General features: G+C 38.9%; 1 protein-coding gene across 12 annotated transcripts in view; it reads right to left on the reverse strand.

Annotated features, from left to right (window-relative positions):
* The window catches only part of LOC104986433 (nuclear body protein SP140-like protein), an 81,723-nt gene that overhangs the window by 11,905 nt on the left and 51,212 nt on the right, over nt 1-18,606 (reverse strand). For all 12 annotated transcript variants that reach the window (XM_010836999.1, XM_010837002.1, XM_010837000.1 and 9 more), the window contains 4 exons: nt 9,281-9,337; nt 7,456-7,542; nt 3,544-3,612; nt 1,832-1,936 (listed from right to left, as the gene is read on the reverse strand). In XM_010836999.1, the coding sequence (XP_010835301.1) occupies nt 1,832-1,936; nt 3,544-3,612; nt 7,456-7,542; nt 9,281-9,337 (318 nt within the window). The remainder of the gene's footprint in view (nt 1-1,831; nt 1,937-3,543; nt 3,613-7,455; nt 7,543-9,280; nt 9,338-18,606) is intronic.

The following is an 18,606-nucleotide window of genomic DNA, read 5'->3' on the forward strand; positions in this document are numbered from 1 at the left end:
TCAGAATCCCCACATCTAGCCTCCAAATCCCCTCACAGGAGATTCACTGCCTTGTGGCAACATTTCTTTAACGGATGTGCAACAACAACAACAAAAATGATAATTACCATCAAAATCAAGCTTTTAAAAGTATTTCAAAATCACCTAAAAAGGAAAAGCAAGTGACTTTGAAGTGAGAGAGCATTTCAATTTGCCAGGGAGAGGACCTTGAGCCCATGGGAGCAGAAACTCGAGTTGAGACTGAGATCTCGGATGGGTACCTTGTGGCTCAGAATGGCACCATAGCAGCATCTGTGCCCTTTATCACACTTTCTACCCAGTTCAATGGCATTGTTGAGCAGAGATTTCCCATCCCCAAAATCATGGATAGCTGGTATTAAAAGTAACTGTGAAATGCTATACAATGGAAAATTTAAGTTATGTTATAAAAGATAATCATATGTTAGCATCATTAGTCATTACAGAAAAGCACAGCTAAACCATGAGATACCATTTCACATCCACTAAGATGGCTGTCTTAGAAAAAAGAGACAATAACAAGTATTGGCATGGAAACAGAGAGATTGGAACTCTCATACACTGCTGGTGGGAAGATAAAGTATTACAGCCACTGTAGAAAACATTTTGATGTTTCCTCAGTAGGGTTAAACATGGAATTATCACAGGAACCAGCAATTCCACTCCTAGGTATATACTGGAAAGAATTAAAGACTGTTCACACAAAAACTAGAACATGAATGTTCAAAATAGCATTATTCGTAATAGTAAAAGAGTGGAAACAATCCAAATTGATGAATGCTGCTGCTGCTAAGTCGCTTCAGTCGTGTCCGACTCTGTGCGACCCCGTAGACGGCAGCCCACCAGGCTCCTGCGTCCATGGGATTCTCCAGGCAAGAGTACTGGAGTGGGTTGCCATTGCCTTCTCCAATTGATGAATAGCTAAACAAAATATGGTATATCTATACCATGGAATATTATATTATGTGGCAATAAGAAAGAATGAAGTACTAATAATGCCATTACATGGATGAACCTTGAAATTGTCATCATAAGAGAGAGAGCCAGTCACAAAATGGCACACATTACCTGATTCCATTTTACATGAAATACTGAGAATAGGCCAATTTATGGAGCAGAAAATAGATTAGCCAGTTCAGGGTTGGGTGGTGGGGTGAGTATGAGACTGGGCATTGATTACTAAGAGACATGGAGTTTCCTTTAGTGGGAAAGTATTCTGACAAAAATATTCTATAATTCGATTGTGGTGATAGTTACACCATCTTGTGAATATACAAACAAAATTCAACATTGAATTGTACACCCTGAGTGGTGAATTGTATCTCGGTTAAGTTGTTTACTAATACTTTATATCAATTATGTAAATTAATTCCTGACAGCTATACCATGAAGTAGGTTTTAACGATTTCTTTTTTGGATGAAGAATTTCAGGCTCAGAAAGGTCCCATTCTCTACTCAGATGAATCAGTTCCTCTTGGCACAGGAGAGGCTGGGACTCACGTTATCTGATTCTGAATTCTTTGCTGGTCCTCATTATATCAAGCACCTGCCCTGGTGATAGTCATCCCGAGGGAGAAAGGACATGAAGGTAGGGACTGAGAGCCTCGTCCCTTGTGGACATGTCCACGTGGGAATGAGCACCTAATGTGTGTGATTTCTTAAAGTATGAAAATATTAACCTAGGTATCCCTTCCCCCTTCTCAAGCCAAATGGTGGCCCCCATTCCTTCAACTATGTGTAATTCACATAGGTAATCCCATGACTTCTCAAGATTCCCTCAGATAGGCGTTGCATAGTAGACCTTAAAACTCACCGTGTTTCAATTTCTTCTTATGTAACGTTCCCTTCACCTTACCACAGGTCACAGGAATTATCTGAGAGTGAAAATCCACACGTTCATATGTGTACTTTCTTTTCCCTGAAAGAGAAGATTCCTTCATGGTCTCATTTTCAGTTGCACCTGTACCACTTCTCCCATGTTGAGTTTGTTCTTATAAAGGTATGAAGGGATGTAGAAAGCTTTATACCACAAATCTCCAGAGTCAAGGGCTTCCCTGGTAGCTCAGTTGGTAAAGAATCCACCTGCAATGCAGGAGACATGGGTTTGATCCCTGGGTCAGAAAGAGCCCCTGGAGAAGAAAACGGCTACTCACTCCAATATTCTTGCCTGGGAAATCCCATGGATAGGGAAGCCTGGCAGGCCACAGTCCACGGGGTCTCAAGAGTCAGACATAACTTAGTGACTAAACCACTACCACTAGAGTCAAAGCCTTTCTTCCAAGTGACATTTTCGATACATGACTACAGAATATCCACCTCTAACTCATCCCTCAAGTTTCACACAAAACTGAATGTGTTAGTAAAAAAATCAGGCTTCAATAAAACTCTTAGCTCCCAATCCAGTCAGCCTCACTGATTCTCATACAACAATGAAGCATATAGCTGCCTCATGTTCTGAAGGGAGCCATGGGATGTCCCTGGCAGTTTAACTGTTAAGACTTTATGCATGGGACACAGGTCCCATTCCCAGTCCTGCAACCAAGATCCCTCATGCCTCAAGGCCAAAAGGAAAAAAAAAAGTTCTTTCTTTCGTCATTGAAGGGAATCCTCCAACTATTTCACCACAGTTACGTAGCTGGAGCAAAATGAGAGCCTACTTGCATCTCTTTCTGTCAGGTCTGGCTGAGTGAGCAGAGAGGGCAATGATGGGGGAACCTAGTGGAGGAGACGTCTGCCTTCTCTTTGTGTTCTCTGCTTTGTTTCATGCTTCTTTCTCATATCAGCACTCTCCTTAACTAAAAGAGGAGTTCAGGAAGCTCTAGAATAATCTGCAAGTTACATGGGGAGAGGGCTGCTGGAGACTGAGTCCACAGAAGTGGGGGTGAAAGGTCTTTGAATAAACTAGCTCAAGGAGGCTGTGTAACTGATCCTGACCCTGCAAGTCAATGTTTTAGAGCCATGGTGGGAGAAGGGGGAGCTGTCCATGGTCCAGTTTTGAGATAGTAGACTAGGAGACCTGGGATGGGCTGTGAAAGATGGCTGGCCTCATTCACCCTCTTAGTTTACAGATGAAGAAACTGAAGGGAAAGCAGTCAAGTGACAGGCCCAAGCCCACACAATCAGAAGAGGATGACAGACTTCTGACCACCACTCCAGGCTATCCATGGTGTGCAACCTCTGACTTTCTGTGTAGCAAGAGAAGGGCCGGTTAAATAATGTGTGGGTTGTGTATGTGCCCTTTATGTGCAAACAGACTATTTCCGGCTTAAAAGTGATCAGTTTAGTGGGGAGAACATCACTGTGATAGCCCTTGGACCCACGGGGTCTGGTTTAGATCTGTCACCGAGTTTCTTGTTTGTGAAATTATCTTTTTCATCCAGGCACATTTTGAACCAAATTGAAACTTTTCCTGTTAGTAAAGCTGCATAAAGCAATTAGGGAAATGGATTTATCAATAAAAACACAGTGCAAAACAGGAAATTAGCTGCCTAATTATTGAGACAATATTTCCTTTTTCTTCCTTACCTCTTGACTTAGCTCTTCTCTGTGGGATTCTGTCATTATGAGTAAAGCGGGGTCTGCCTCTCCTTTTCCCTGAGGAAATAGAAAAACAGAATCATACAGAATCAACACGCAGCTGCATTGCATCTATTAGTACTTTTCAGAATTTCCACTGAAATGTAATTTCCCAGAAGCCTATCTAATGCACAAAGAAAAATACATTCTTCCTAATCTTTAAGCTACCAAGAATTAGATGGCAAGTTTTAGACTTATATTTTACTTTTCATTGTCACACATTAGTAAAACAAACAAGAAATTGATATCAGCATTTTACTTTTATCCCAAGCAACCATGTGTTAACTGTTTAATGCACAATTAAGGGAAATGAGTTCTAGGAAACCCTATGGCAGGCTTTGCAGGTGAGACACATGTTACACACATCACCTGGAATGAAGCTGTTTGTACATTTAGTGTACAAATAGTGTTAGTAATGTAACCAAGAGTTTTGTCCACCTGAGCTTAGACAAAGATATTGGAATCTAAGAAACTAAGAAAGAGAAGAATGCTAACCAAGAGTCCTCCAAAACCTTGATTTCACATAGTAACGAAGAATGGACTCAGTAAATATTGCAGCAGAGACTGTCCTGCCATTTACAAGTTAATTGGCTGTGGATATGTATCTCAAAGTTTGCTATCATTCACATGTGCTTTATTTTCTAAGGTAGGAAGATAAATTCATTTCCTTCTTTCTGAGTTCAGTGCCCACCATCCAATGACCGCCATCTGGTGGGAAGGGTAATTCAGACTCCAAGAAGAAATATTTTCCAGGCTACTCCTTCCTAAGTGCAATAAACTCTAAGCAGATTATGAGCATATATCAGACCAGCAAAGTAAAAAGACTCTTTCCTTCAATCGAACCCAAAGTGGATCCAATGGTTGGCAGAATAATTTTACTTTCTGGTCTTAAGACTAAGCAGTTACTGAAAAGATTTTCAATTCCTCAAGATCAAAATGGCCCTATGGGACAAATCTTGATGATTAGACTTTATCAGAAGGTCTACAACTTACAACAACCTTGCAAGTGGTCACCTGTTATTATTTAACAGGATAATATGAGCTCAAGGAAGAGGCCTACAGAGATTTATAAACTTGTGTAAGAAAGTATTGGGTTGCCCGAAAAAGTTCGTCCAGGTTTTAAATGTACAGAAAACCTTGAATGAACTTTTTGGCCAATCCAATAGAATAAAAGTAATAGCCATGGGCCAGGGAGAACCACTAAAAAGGTAGAAATGGGGTTCTTAAAGAGGTGGATTAATCTTTTGACTTCCTCTCACTTTCTCCCTCTGGAAGGTGGGTCCACCACACAGCAGAAGGCCATCCAGCCAGGTATGGCTCTCAAGGCTCTCCTCACCTCCTCGCTCACCCAAGGTGCCAAAGAAAGAAAGAAAGAAAGAAAGTGAAGTCGCTCAGTTGTGTCCAACTCTTTGTGACCTCATGGTCTGTAGCTTGCCAGTCTCCTTCATCTACAGGATTTTCCAGGCAAGAGTACTGGAGTGGGTTGCCATTTCCTCCTCCAGGGCATCTTCCTGATGCAGGGATCGAACCTGGGTCTCCCGCATTGCAGGTAGACTCTTTACTGTATGAGCCACCAGGGAAGCCCTTAAGATGCCAAAGTGGTAGAATACTCTAGAAAACCAGGATATTTCTGGCCCTCTTTCTCATTCCTCCCTCCTCTTCTAAAGGTCCATGCTCACAGCCCAATGAGAAGAGATCAAGATATCTCATCCTTGCCTCTTCTGTATTCCAGCTCAGCTTGGCACTAAAGCTCTAATCACAACCTTAGACAGTCCAGCAACTGTAGAGCTCTTTCTTTCTCTCTGTCTGTCGCTCACTGGTTATGCCTTTCCTGGATAATGGGTGTGTTATAGTTGTGTGTGTGTGTGTGTGTGTGTGTAAGTCGCTTCAGTCAAGTCCTATTCTTTGTGACCCTATGGACTGTAGCCCACCAGGCTCCTCTGTCCATGGGATTCTCCAGGCAAGAATACTGGAGTGGGTTGCCAAGCTCTCCTCCAGGGGATCTTCCCCAGCTAGGGATCGAACCCAAGTCTTATGTCTCCTGCATTGGTAAGCGGATTTTTTACCACTCGCACCACCAGAGAAGCCATCAAATCTGTCAGCCTACTATCTGTAAGGAGAACAATAAAATACACTGCAGTCCATTCTAGTTTTTAGAGCTTCTAGTAAAAGGAAATTTTGAGCTTAAAACCCACTGCTTCATAATATAACACTACTGTATTTTACTTTCAAAACAGATTGGCTGATCAAGGCAGGATTTAACTATTTCTATGTCCCCAAGGTATAGTACCCATTTAATAACACTGAAGCTCTATAACAAGCCCTAATATATATTCTAGCAGTCAGGTTATAATCTAGGTCTATAGCCATACCACTCTGAACACATCTGATCTTACCTAATCTTGGAAGCTAAGCAAGGTCAGGCCTGGTTAGGACTTGGATGGGAGATTATAATCTAAAGTTATTATTATTTTTAATTGTTATGGTTAGTATTGGCTTCCTTGGTGGCTCAGTGGTAAAGAATCTGCTTGCAATGCATGAGATGTGGGTTCAATCCCTGGGCTGGGAAGATCCCTGGAGAAGGAAATGGCAGCCCACTCCAATGTTGCTGCCTTGGAAATCCCATGGACAGAGGAGCCTGGAAGGCTATGTCCATGTGGTTGCCAAAGAGTTGGACACAACTTAGAGACTAAACGGCAACCAACCAAACGGCTGGTATTAACCCCTAGAAGTAAATGTGACGATTTTTAATCTAATACTGTTTTCTCCAAATCTTAGTAGTACTAAGACCCAAAAGTTGAGAACAAATTACTAAGTGCTGAAAAGTATGACCAAGTGCCCCAGTCTGTTCAGGACTAAGGGGCACCCAAGATGTGGGACTTAAAGCAGCAGAACTCGGAAGGTCCTCAGCAAACTGGGTTGAGTTGGTCACCCTACTTCCGAGCAGGAAGATCCCCACATCCGAAGGCAATGGACTGAACCAGGTAGGTGACATCCAAAGTTTCAATGGAACAGGTTATGGAGGTACTAAATCTGCCTTCATATACAGACTATATTTCTTTCCCAAAACTTCAGGCTCATGGCCTGACCTCACCTCTTCCCTCACCACCAATTGATGAAAGCATCTCATGGAGAAAAGAGCTAGTGATTGTGGGCTTTTCTCCACAGTGTCAACTCACAGCTGTGCCTGCCGGGTAAGATGCTACCACATCTGATCTCTCCCCTCTCATCCACTTTCCTAATCCTGAATGACTCAGACTAGCAGTTCCTGAGCAGGAATAGAGCCAAGAGAGTGAGAAAAGACCGCAATTATGCCGCCTCTTCACCATAGGTATTTCAGACCAAGCTTACTCAGGAGGAAAGAGTGGAGGTGCTTTGAGTTGGAGAAAAAACTAGTCTTAATACAAGGCTAGAAAGGACCTTCAATAACTGGAAAAGACTTTTATTCCTGTTAAAAGGGAACACGAAAGCTCTATGATCTGCTCCCAAATATGAAAAACTTAACTAATAGAAGATTGATTTGAAAGGGCAATGAAAGAATGAACTTGCTTTCTACTTACAATTTATAAAGTCTAACCATTTTAATAAACCAAACATGTGAGATAAAGGAATTTTTGTGAAAACAGATAAAACTAAGAGGAAAAAAAATTTAGATCCTGGGCAGATAAGAGCTATGATATAAATGCAAACAATTTATAAAGCTGGCTTCAAATGGGCTTGCTTTCTAGATTTCATGGTGGTCAAATTGACTGGTAAGCTTGAGTAGGAAAAAAAATGTGCGGGGGAGGATCTGTGTTCCTCAAAAGCATAGCAAAATTTCTATTGATCCTTCAGGGCAAAATAGAAGTGTCACAGTCTTACTCCTGATCTTGGCAGGTTTCTGCAGACTCATTTTCACCTTCTTTCCACGTGGGGCCTGTTGGCCAGCAGCTTTGCTGTTGTCTAGGGCTAGACAGGGGAAAATACAGAGTTAAACAAAAAACAGCTGACATGTGAGATGAAAAGCAAGTGAGAAATGTTACGAGAGAGAGTATAAGACAGTGGGGAAAATGCCAATTAGGAGCCAGAAACCCATGAAAATCCATTTAACTCTCTCTGTCTCTTCCTGCATAACATAGATCTGCTACTCTTATTCCGTCTCATCACAGAGTTGTTGTGAAGGTCAAGTGTTAAAGTTTTTCAAAAGTGTTCTATAAGTTGTATATTACAAGCTACCATACCTTATGGCTGTCTAATTGTAAAAATACATTAAAACGTATCAATCTACTATTGACCGTGTGTTGAAAACAAAAAGTTCAATTCAGAAGTATCCAAAAAGAAAAGCAACGGGTAATGGTTTTAATTCTGAACCCCCCTGAACTGTGCACTCAGACAAGAAAGAAAGTTATGGCAAGGGATCTCAAGCAGGTGTCCAGAGCATTTTTTATTTATGAGGGATGACTTTTAAATTGTGTACAAGATTTCACTACACTTAGGGGAAAATGTGGTTTAGAATTGATCTGTGGACACAAAGACCTAAGTGAAAATGTTAAAAGGATTAAATACAGATATTTAGTGTTTTGAAAATAAATCATTCTTAAAATGGATGCAACCACTTTTTTTTTTCTTTTTGAACAATATTATACACATTCACTAATAGGGCAGCCATGGAAATTGGCAAGAACATAAGATATATAGATTGGTGACAAATAATAAATTTTCACTGGACTCTACATAGACCTACTGACTCAAATATTGGAAATCAGGGACTTCCCTGGCAGTCCAGTAGTTAAGACTTCAAGCTTATAATGCAGTGGGTGTGGGTTTGATCCCTGGTCAGGGGAGCAAGATCCCATATGACACAGGGTGTGGCCAAAAAAAGCCTTGGAAATCACATGGAAAATGAAGTCTAGTCCTCATTGTCTAGAGAAAGAGTGTTCCTTAAACTGCTACTAAGATAAATAAGATTTCATGGGTCTGATGAGAAGTAATACATATACATTACTGAAAACTCAGAAAATAAAAATGGCTTCAAATATCACCATCTGGAGAAAGCCACAGTTATCTTGTTCAAAGATATCCTGTTAGACCTTTATTTTTGCATATTTTGCTGTTTAAATGACACTTCCATTACAATAGTTGAACATGTTTAATATTTTGAATTTATACATATAACTTTAAAAAACATAAACATCACCTATATTCCAATGACTACTGCATATGTTCTTCTGGATGTACTGACATTAATTTTTCCATGTATCTATATCTGTCTCTCCCTCTATATATAGATTGATAAATATGTATAAATAAGGATTTATAGAGGTATAAAAACTCATAATGCTTATACATATATTTGACACACACACACTTGCACACACATACACATATAGTCTGCTTTGTTCATTTAGGCTTCTTTGGAACATCTCTCCAAATTAATAATAATTTCTTGACCTAGGAAAGAAGCCATATATTGAGGACAGCAGTGTCTGTACTATTTAGCTCTGCACTACTGCACACGTGAACTAGAAACTGTTTTGTTGAAGCCAACATATATGGCAGTCTTTTTGTTACAGTGTCCTGGCCTGTATCCTAACTGACACATTAGCTAGAAAACTATTATTGTCCTCAAGAGACTGAAGGCTGCAAGAATACGGGAAGCAGGGCCTTATGAACTAAACAGGTGTGACTACTTCACTTCACTGCTTACCTTTTCGATGTACATTTCTCCTTGGTCTTCTTGTCCAGGAATGTCCTTTCTTTTTTTCTTAAAAAAATTATAAAGTTAATTACTTAGAGCTGTAAATTTAATTTTCAAAAATTTATATATCAGTAATTTTCAAGTATTTTTTGAGACATTAGTTCACAAGACTGGGACAAACTTCTTAACTCCCAGTGTAGCAGTGTGAGGTTGATTCTGAGCTATATTTCACTCTGGGAGACTATAGGAGATGACCCTCTTTTGAAAATTTTTTTAAAAATTAGAAAATAAACTTCCACTGGTGCCTTAGACTGAATGATTATTGCTGTGGTTATATATCAATTTATTCCCTTTTCAAGTATTTTCATGTAAATTCAAATGTGCACATGGATAATATACTGTGCCCAATTCAGGAGGCATTCTCAACTTTGATGTGGAGAGTTGCCATTAAATAATTTCTGTACTCTTGCAGTTGTAACAAAACCCTCTCACTTATATCTAATATAATGCCTGAGCGACTATAATGCCCAGGTGCCTGATCTGCCTGGTGGTCCAGTGGCTAAGACTCCACGCTCCCCATGCAGGGGACCCGGGTTTGATCCTTGGTCAGGGAACTAGATGCCACAACTAAAGACCCTACATGCTGCAATGAAGATCAGAGATCCCGAGAGCCACAACTAAGACCTAATGCAGCCAAATAAACAAATATTTTTTAAAAATACAGCACCTGAAATTACCAGAGGAAATTAAGGAACCACACGGGGTTTTGTGTTGGGTTTTGCTTTCCCGTGAGAGATGTGAAAATGTGTGAACGTGAGACCATTGGTCTTGGGTAAGTAGTTCAGTCCTGACTTACAAGGCAGGAAGGACCAAAAAGCCTTGCTCTTCAAATGGAAATGGTATATTCAGGAATGCTGGCGTTCAACCCCACTCCTGGGCATATACCCAGAAAAGACGAAAACTCTAATTCAAAAAGACACAGTGTTCATAGCAGCACTATTTACAATAGCCAAGACTTGAAAGCAACCTAAGTGTGCATCAAGAGATGAATGGATTAAGAAGTGATATATATACATATATAGTAATATACATAGATATAATGGAATATTACTTATCCGTAACAAAGAATGAAATAATGACACTTGGCAGCAACATGGACGGACTAGAGATTGTCATATTAAGTGTAGTAAGTCAGAGAAAGACAAATATCATATGCTATCACTTACATGTGGAATCTAAAAACCGGATACAAATGAACTTATTTATAAGACAGAAATATACTCATAGACATAAAAAACAAACTTATAGTTACTTATGGGATTAACAGATACTATTATATACAAAATAGATAAACAGCAAGGATTTACTGTATAGCACAGGGAACTATACTCAACATCTATAACGGAAAAGAATATTCTTATATTATCTGACATATATATAACTGAATCACTTTGCTGTACACCTGAAACTAACACAATACTGTAAATCAACTATAATCAATTAAAGGAAAGAATGCAGGGATTTTGCCAGAAGCACCTCGGCTTTGTACTCTACTTCACAGCTTAAAGGAAATCTCAGCCTCGTTGGGGTCTTCAGTTCCCCAAGACTCCCCGGAGGCTTGGTGCCCTGGCGTGTGGCTAAGCTGACAACCGAAGTGCACTGGGCTGCTGTCTCAGAGCCAGGCTGGCAGAACCAAAGTGGCTGTGGTCACTCCTCTGGCCGGAGGAAATCAGATGACTTGGTTCCTCCACGTAAGTACACTCTTGGTCTGCCATGTGGAGAACTACAGACTCTGGCAGAGTGGGAACACCAGTCTCCGGGCCAGTGATGGTGGAAATGAACTGTGGCGTGATTGACCTGCCCAGGCCCCTCAGGGAAATTCCCAGATGCCTGATCTCTACCAACAGAGGCTGACACCATGATTTTGATGCCAGCATTATGGTTGACAGTCAGGCTCATGACTCCTGACCCATTTGTTTCACATGAGGGGAGCCACATTTAAGGGGTTATGCCTCTGCCTGCTCCTGGCCGATTCTGGCCACACCACACACCCTACAAACTCAAGGGTATCTTGAGCCCAGCTCCCTGGACCACTGTGCTCTGATAAAGATGTGCCCTCTATCAAAAAATCTCTTTACACTATATTGACTCTCTGGCCCACATCCCTCATCTCCTCCTGTCCACACACCTCTATAAGGCTCTTTGGTTACTGCTGTCTCAGAGCCAGGCTGGCAGAACCAAAGTGGCTGTGGTCACTCAGAGCCAGGCCCCTCAGGGAAATTCCCAGATGCCTGATCTCTACCAACAGAGGCTGACACCATGATTTTGATGCCAGCGTTATGGCAGCTGTCCTCAGAAAGGGCTCAGCTCCTTCCTGGATAATGATCAGGACAAAGGCGCTGACGGATTAATGCGGTTAAACATGTCAGTTCTGAAAACTCAGGATTCTGTTCCAACATTCTAGAGCACAATGCCTCATTCTTTCCCCAACCAGCCTGGAAGGCCCAGCCTACATTGGTTGGATTAATCGGGATGGCTGATGGAGTGTTATCTCCTTGGGGAAATTTGCCAGAATCTGATGGGTAAGATGGGGCTTCCCCAGTGGCTCAGTGGTAAAGAATCTGTTTGCAATGCAGGAGTCACAGGAGTCGCAAGTTGGATCCCTGTGTTGGGAAGATCCCCTGGAGGAGGGCATGGCAACCCACTCTAGCACTCTTGCATGGAGGATCCCATGGACAGAGAAGCCTGGTGGGCTACAGTCCACGGGGTTGCAAAGAGTCTGACACGACTGAAGCGACTTAGCATGCACATATGCATGATATGTGAGGTGAATTTGTTGTGGGGGTGGGGATTCTCTGTGGTATTTCCACACACCTCAGTCTTTCCAAGGATGTTTGAACAAACAGCTTTGCAAGCTAGAGATAATGTAGCCTTCCAGCTCAGAGGGCAGATTTGTTTCCTAACCGATACAAAACAGAGAACGTCTCCCTCCTTAGAAGTATTCCAAGATAGTAAACTTTGCTTCAATTCCAGCTAATAAGATAATGTCTCCCTCTTGGATAAGTTCTGTGCAGTTTTGCTAGTAGCCCCTTTCTAAGGTTAGACAGCACCACTGATTCAATGGACATGAATCTGAGCAAACTCCAAGAGATGGTGGAGGACAGAGGAGCCTGGCATGCTACAGCCCATGGGGTCGCAAAGAGTCAGACACAGCTTAGCGACTGCACAACAACAAACCCTTCCAAGGCTGGGGGTATTCTTCAGCTTGGGCACAGCCTGTGTGTGCCATACTACTAACCCCTCAGTGGCTTTAGGGAGATGAAAAAAATTGATGCACCTATTCTGTATCTTAGCAATTTCATTTATAGGAATTTATATGAGCGTTATAAAGACGTAGAGCCACTGAAAGATTTCTACAACAGTGTTCATTGCAGCTTTTTCACATTAGCCAAAAACTGGAAACACTAGTGATCTCCATCAGAAGGAGAGAGTATATACAAAATATGGCATAGTCATACAATGTAACTTACTTTGTCACAAACTGATACAAACTACTTATACATTCAACAATATGGATAAATCTCAAAAACACTCTGCTGAGTGGAATAGACTTCTACCAAAAGAGAATATGCTCCAAAATCACATATCATGTTGATGTATGGCTGCCGCCGCTAAGTCGCTTCAGTCGTGTCCGACTCTGTGCGACCCCATAGACGACAGACCACCAGGCTCCCCCGTCCCTGGGATTCTCCAGGCAAGAACACTGGAGTGGGTTGCCATTTCCTTCTCCAATGCATGAAAGTGAAAAGTAAAAGTGAGTTGTGTCTGACTCTTAGTGACCCCATGGACTGCAGCCCACCAGGCTCCTCCATCCATGGGATTTTCCAGGCAAGAGTACTGGAGTGGGGTGCCATTGCCTTCTCCGTGATGTATGGCAGAAACCAGCAAAATATTATGAAGCAAATATCTTGCAACAAAAAATTTTCTTTAAAAAGAAGACAAAATAAGATGATGGGTCCTACTGCAAAATATTTCTGCCTTCATGCACGCTAATATCTGAAATGCTACCACTGAATTTTAGCCTTTGTGAAAAATATCACACCACCCCTAAAGTCTTTTGTGGGGGGTGGAAACAAAATATCCTGGAAACAATAAAACATTGTAACAAAAAAATAAAGTTTTAAGGCAAGCCAAATTATCATCTTCAAAAAAAGAAGAAGAATGGTTGTCACTGATGAGTAAGGGGTAAGGATATCCCAGAAAGAGCTTAAGGGTTGTTTCCAGGGTGATGGCCATGTTCTGTATCCTGATAAGGATTTGGATAATATGGGAGAACTGAATCTATTAAAACTCATTAATGGTACACTTAGTATTTGTACATTTTATTATACACTTTATTTCAAAAGAAAAAAATTAAAGAACTACAAATAAATATGGAACTCTGGTTAATGATGTACATATTAAAGTATTTGGGGGAAAGAGTACTGACATCTGTATCTTTGAAATGTTTCAAATTTGAAGATGGCTTAGTGGATGTAAGGAAATGGATAAATTGAAAGAAATGTGATAAAGCAAGAACAGTACAATGTCAATTGTGAATCTATATTAAAGTATTCTGGTGTATACTATAAAATTCTCCCAAGTTTTCTCTAAATTTAAATTTTCCATGACTCAGTGTTGGAGAAAGAACTTTTAGAGAGAAAGCACAGATTATTTACCAAGAAATGACAATCACAACAAGAGAAATTTTCATTAGTCACAAAACAGATTCTAGAAGACAATGTAGTAAACACTTTATTGTAGTGATGAAAAATAAATGTCAACCTAGAATTGTTAACTTCATGAAAAAAATTCTATTAAAGACAAATTTGCACATACAACACTTGAAAAATTTACCACTTATAGGGCTTCCCTGAAAGCTCAGTTGGTAAAGAATTCCCCTGCAATGCAGGAGTCCCTGATTCAATTCCTGGGTTGGAAAGTCCCCTGGAGAAGGGAAAGGCTACCCACTCCAGTATTCTGGCCTGGAGAATTCCATGGACTGCATAGTCCATGGGGTCACAAAGAGTCAGACACAACTGAGCAATTTTCACTTTCACAGACCATTCACTAAAAGAACTAAATGATTTATTTCAACTAGACGAAAAGCAAAATCAAAGAAAAGAAACAGTGGTGAGTACGTAAAATGACTTTTAAGTGTTTAAATAGATGTCAACTGCAAAAATCATAATAGTCTCCAAATTATAATTAAAAGAAAATTTAAAATAAAATGTTAAATAATAGCTAAATAGTAGAGATGGATGGTCAGTCTTCAGTGAATCCATTCTAAGATCCTTGTCATCTTTGGGGGATGGGATATGGTCAAAAAGATTACAGAAATTTCATCTCTAATCTCTAAACCAGCAGAGAAAAAAGATGGAATATAGAATTCTATCTCAATCCATTTGAGTGTAGGAAAGAGACACAAAAACACAGAAAAATAAAAATGAACAGTGATATACAAGTCGATGTATATCAGGAATCAGAACAAATGTAAACAAAATTTAACTATTAAACGGTTAGGATTTAAAAAAAGATCAGAGAAGATTAGAAGAAGCTAAGTGTTGTTAAAAGAGGCATAAAACAAAGCTGCAAAAATGGGCTTAACATAAAAGAAGTAAAAAGCACCAAAAAGCATAAAACATTAAAGTTCACATTACACTATCAGCACCCAGAAAAAGAGATTTTAATATTAAAAGCATTAGTAGGGATAAAGAGAAACACTGTATAACAATAAATGGAAAAGATTCATTGAGTCATATAGTCATGAGTACCATCAAAATATTTAAAGTAAAACAATAGACTAGTGAGGAGTCAAATACACAGAGTCATGTGGGAGCGTTTACCACACTTAAATACAAACCTGATGGAACAAATACAGCCTAATATAGGAGATGCAAGAATTAAACAACAAAGTTGTATTTAATAAAGACTATGTAAATGGGAAGAAACCAGACCCCAACAAATAGTTCAAATACAATTTTTAAGTGTCAGAGAACATTCACAAAGATTGACCATAAATTAGGATGCAAAGGAGCCTTCAACAAATTCTAAAGAATTGATGAGGTCAGTCTGTTAAAACTTACCCAGTCATACCTTAACAGTGATAAATACTATTATATGAAATTATAGGTCAATAAAGCTATCTAGGAAAGTAAAAATTGGCAAGATCTATTTACAAAAGCTAAAACTTTGTTGAAGAACATACAAGATGACCTGATAAGTGAAGAGCTCATGCTCCTTGTAAAAACCTCAACTCTACCCAAACTAATCTCCAAATTCAATATATTTTCAAAATTCCAATGCAGTTGTGGAGGTGTGGGGAGGAAATCTTGACTGATTCTAAAGTTTATGCATAATGAGTGAGCCAGATTAATCAGACTGCTGAAATCCCCTTTTCTGTTGCTCCTCACTATATTTTTTACTTTTTTCTTTGAAAAAAAAATATATATATCAAGTAGGAATAGAAAATTTTACTTTAAAATATTATAATTAAACCAACTTGGTACCACATTAAAACTAAATAGACCAGCATCTCAGAGTAGAATCAGACACAGATCCATGAACACAGAAAAGATGCAAAAGGGCATTCAAATCATGAAGGAAATAGTGTTGGCATCCACTGGCACATGAAAAGATGTTCAGCATCCCTGATCTTCAGAGAAATGCAAATCAAAACCATCTCGCACCTGTCAGAATGGCTCTCATCAGAAAGAACACAAATAGCAAGGTGAGCAAAAGCATGGAGAAAAGGGAAACTTCACACACTATTATAGGAATGGAAGTTGGTGCAGCCACTGTGGAAAAAACAGTGTTGGGGTTTTTCAGAAAACTAAGCATAGAATTACCATATGACACAGCAGTCCCACTCCTGAATGTATAACCAAAAAACACAAAAACACTAATTTGAAAAGATACATGTACCCTAATATTCATAGCAGCATTTTTATAATTGCCAAGAAATGGAAGCAGTGTAAGTGTCCTTCAAGAGACGAATGGGAAAAGAAGATGTGGTAGATAGATAGATAGATATAGACAGATACATATGGAATATTACTCAGCCATAAAAAAGAATGAAAATTTTTCCATTTGTGTCAACATGGATGGATTTGAAGGGAATTATGCTAGGTGAAATAAGTCAGATAGAGAAAGGCAAATACTGTATGATATAACTTCTATCTGGAACCTTAAAAATACAACAAACTAGTGAATATAACAAAAATGAAGCAGACTCACAGATAAAGAGAATAAACTAATGCTTACCAGTGAGGAGAAGTAAGAGGGGAGGGGCAAATTAGGGGCAGAGAATTAAGAGGTATGAACTACTAGGTATACAATAAGCTATAAGAATATATTGTATATCATGGGGAATATAGCAAATATTTTATAATAACCATAAATGGAGTATAACCTTCAAAATTATATACCTATAACATATAATATTGTACATTAGCATATTTCAATTTTTAAAAAAGTTGGTGTTACTCCCTGTAATTACTATTTCACATTACACACAAAGAGGTGAGTCTTTTATGAATAATAAATTTAAACATTTAAAAGTATTAAGTACGTCAAATATTTTAGAAGCATATATAAGTATTTTTAAAATTTCAAGTTGGAAAACATCTTTATATATTGTAAACAAAACCTAGATGCCATAAAGGAAAATCCTGATAGATCTTACTATATAAAATTTCAAATTTCTCTAGGACAAAATATGTTATAAACAAACCTAAGAGAATAACATCAAATGAAATAAAATACTAACAGTATACATAGGCAAAGTTTAATGTATATATAAATATTCCTACGTTTGTTCAGTATGGTTTAAAAAAGATAGCAATACTGGTAAGGCATACACATTATCCATTTTTAGAAGAAGGAAAATAAATAACCAATAACAAATGAAAAATGCTCAACCACAATAAAAATGAGAGCAATGCAAATTAAAGCAGAATAAAAGAAAACTTTTTACAGTTACGTTGGCAAAATGTTAAATGTTTATAATCTCTTGTGCATGACATACTGATTTTAAAGTAAGGGAAATGTAACAGTATAAATAGATTTATGATATAATGTGTTAGTGTATGATGTAAATATCTCAAAACATGCACAGAAAAATCTGGAAAAATACATATCAATCAAAATTTATACGGATCATATATTTTAAAATTTTGAAAACAACAAGGTTTGAAAAACTATAAATTGCTATTTTAAAAAATGTAACTTAATGATATAAAGGTGAAACTCAGGATTTTTGTTTGTTTGTTTCTGTTTTGTCTTATGAAGAGTATTAGTTCTCTATTGTTACTATTATAAATTACCATACACTTCTTGGCTTAAAGCAACACAAATGTTTTATCTTGCAGTTTGGAAGATCAGGAATCTGACACAAGTCTCACTGAGCTAAAATCAAGGCATCTAGAGACTTTGTTTCTTTCTGGAAGCTGTAGGGGATATTTGATTTCTTTACCTTTTCAAGCTTCTGAAGGCTGCCCACATTTCTTGGCTCATTGCTCCCTGCCTTATTCTCCAAAGCCATTCACACTGTATCTCCTTTGACCATTATTCTATAGTCACATATCCCTCTCTCCATAGCAGAAAAGTTTTCTGATTTTAAGGACCCATGTGACTTGATTGGGGCCACCCAGATAATCTAGAAAAATCTCCCCATCTAAAAATCTTTAATTTAATCACACCACCAGTGTCTCTTCTGCCAGGTAAAGTAACAGATTACAGGCTCTAAGGACTAGAACAAGGACATCTCTGTTTCTGTTGGTATAAATGTCTTAAGAATCTTCTATATCTCCCATATATGTCATGAGAATCTCATCCATTAGACGAGCGTCTCCTCCACAAATCTTTCTTGTAGACTCACATATCCATTTTTCACTTCTGCTGCGATGGCTGAGGGTACCTATGGGTCACAAACTTAATCTCTTTGAAGAACAATTTGTGTGACTGAATACTTTGATGTTTCACTGCTTCTGGGACATTCGCAAAAAGTTAAATAGTGACACTCCTGGTTGTTGCTGCAGAGCATGTTTTCCTGACAGTGACTCTCCTAACTTTAGCATTTTTGCAATCTGAATAGGCTAAAAAAATTTTAAATCATCAAGTCCTGATTCCTTTTGTTTAGCAGCTCTTCCCTTGACTTACCTCTTTCCTTTCGCAGTTTACTCTAAGCAGCAACATGAAACCAGCTGCACCTTTTGTAATTAGGAATCCTAGCTATATATCCAAAAAATTCTGCTTTCCACATAACTGCAGGATTTAATTTTGCTGAGCTTTCTGCC

Source organism: Bison bison, unplaced genomic scaffold (genome assembly GCF_000754665.1).
Source record: "Bison bison bison isolate TAMUID 2011002044 unplaced genomic scaffold, Bison_UMD1.0 scf7180017864068, whole genome shotgun sequence".
NCBI classification, from domain to species: domain Eukaryota; kingdom Metazoa; phylum Chordata; class Mammalia; order Artiodactyla; family Bovidae; genus Bison; species Bison bison.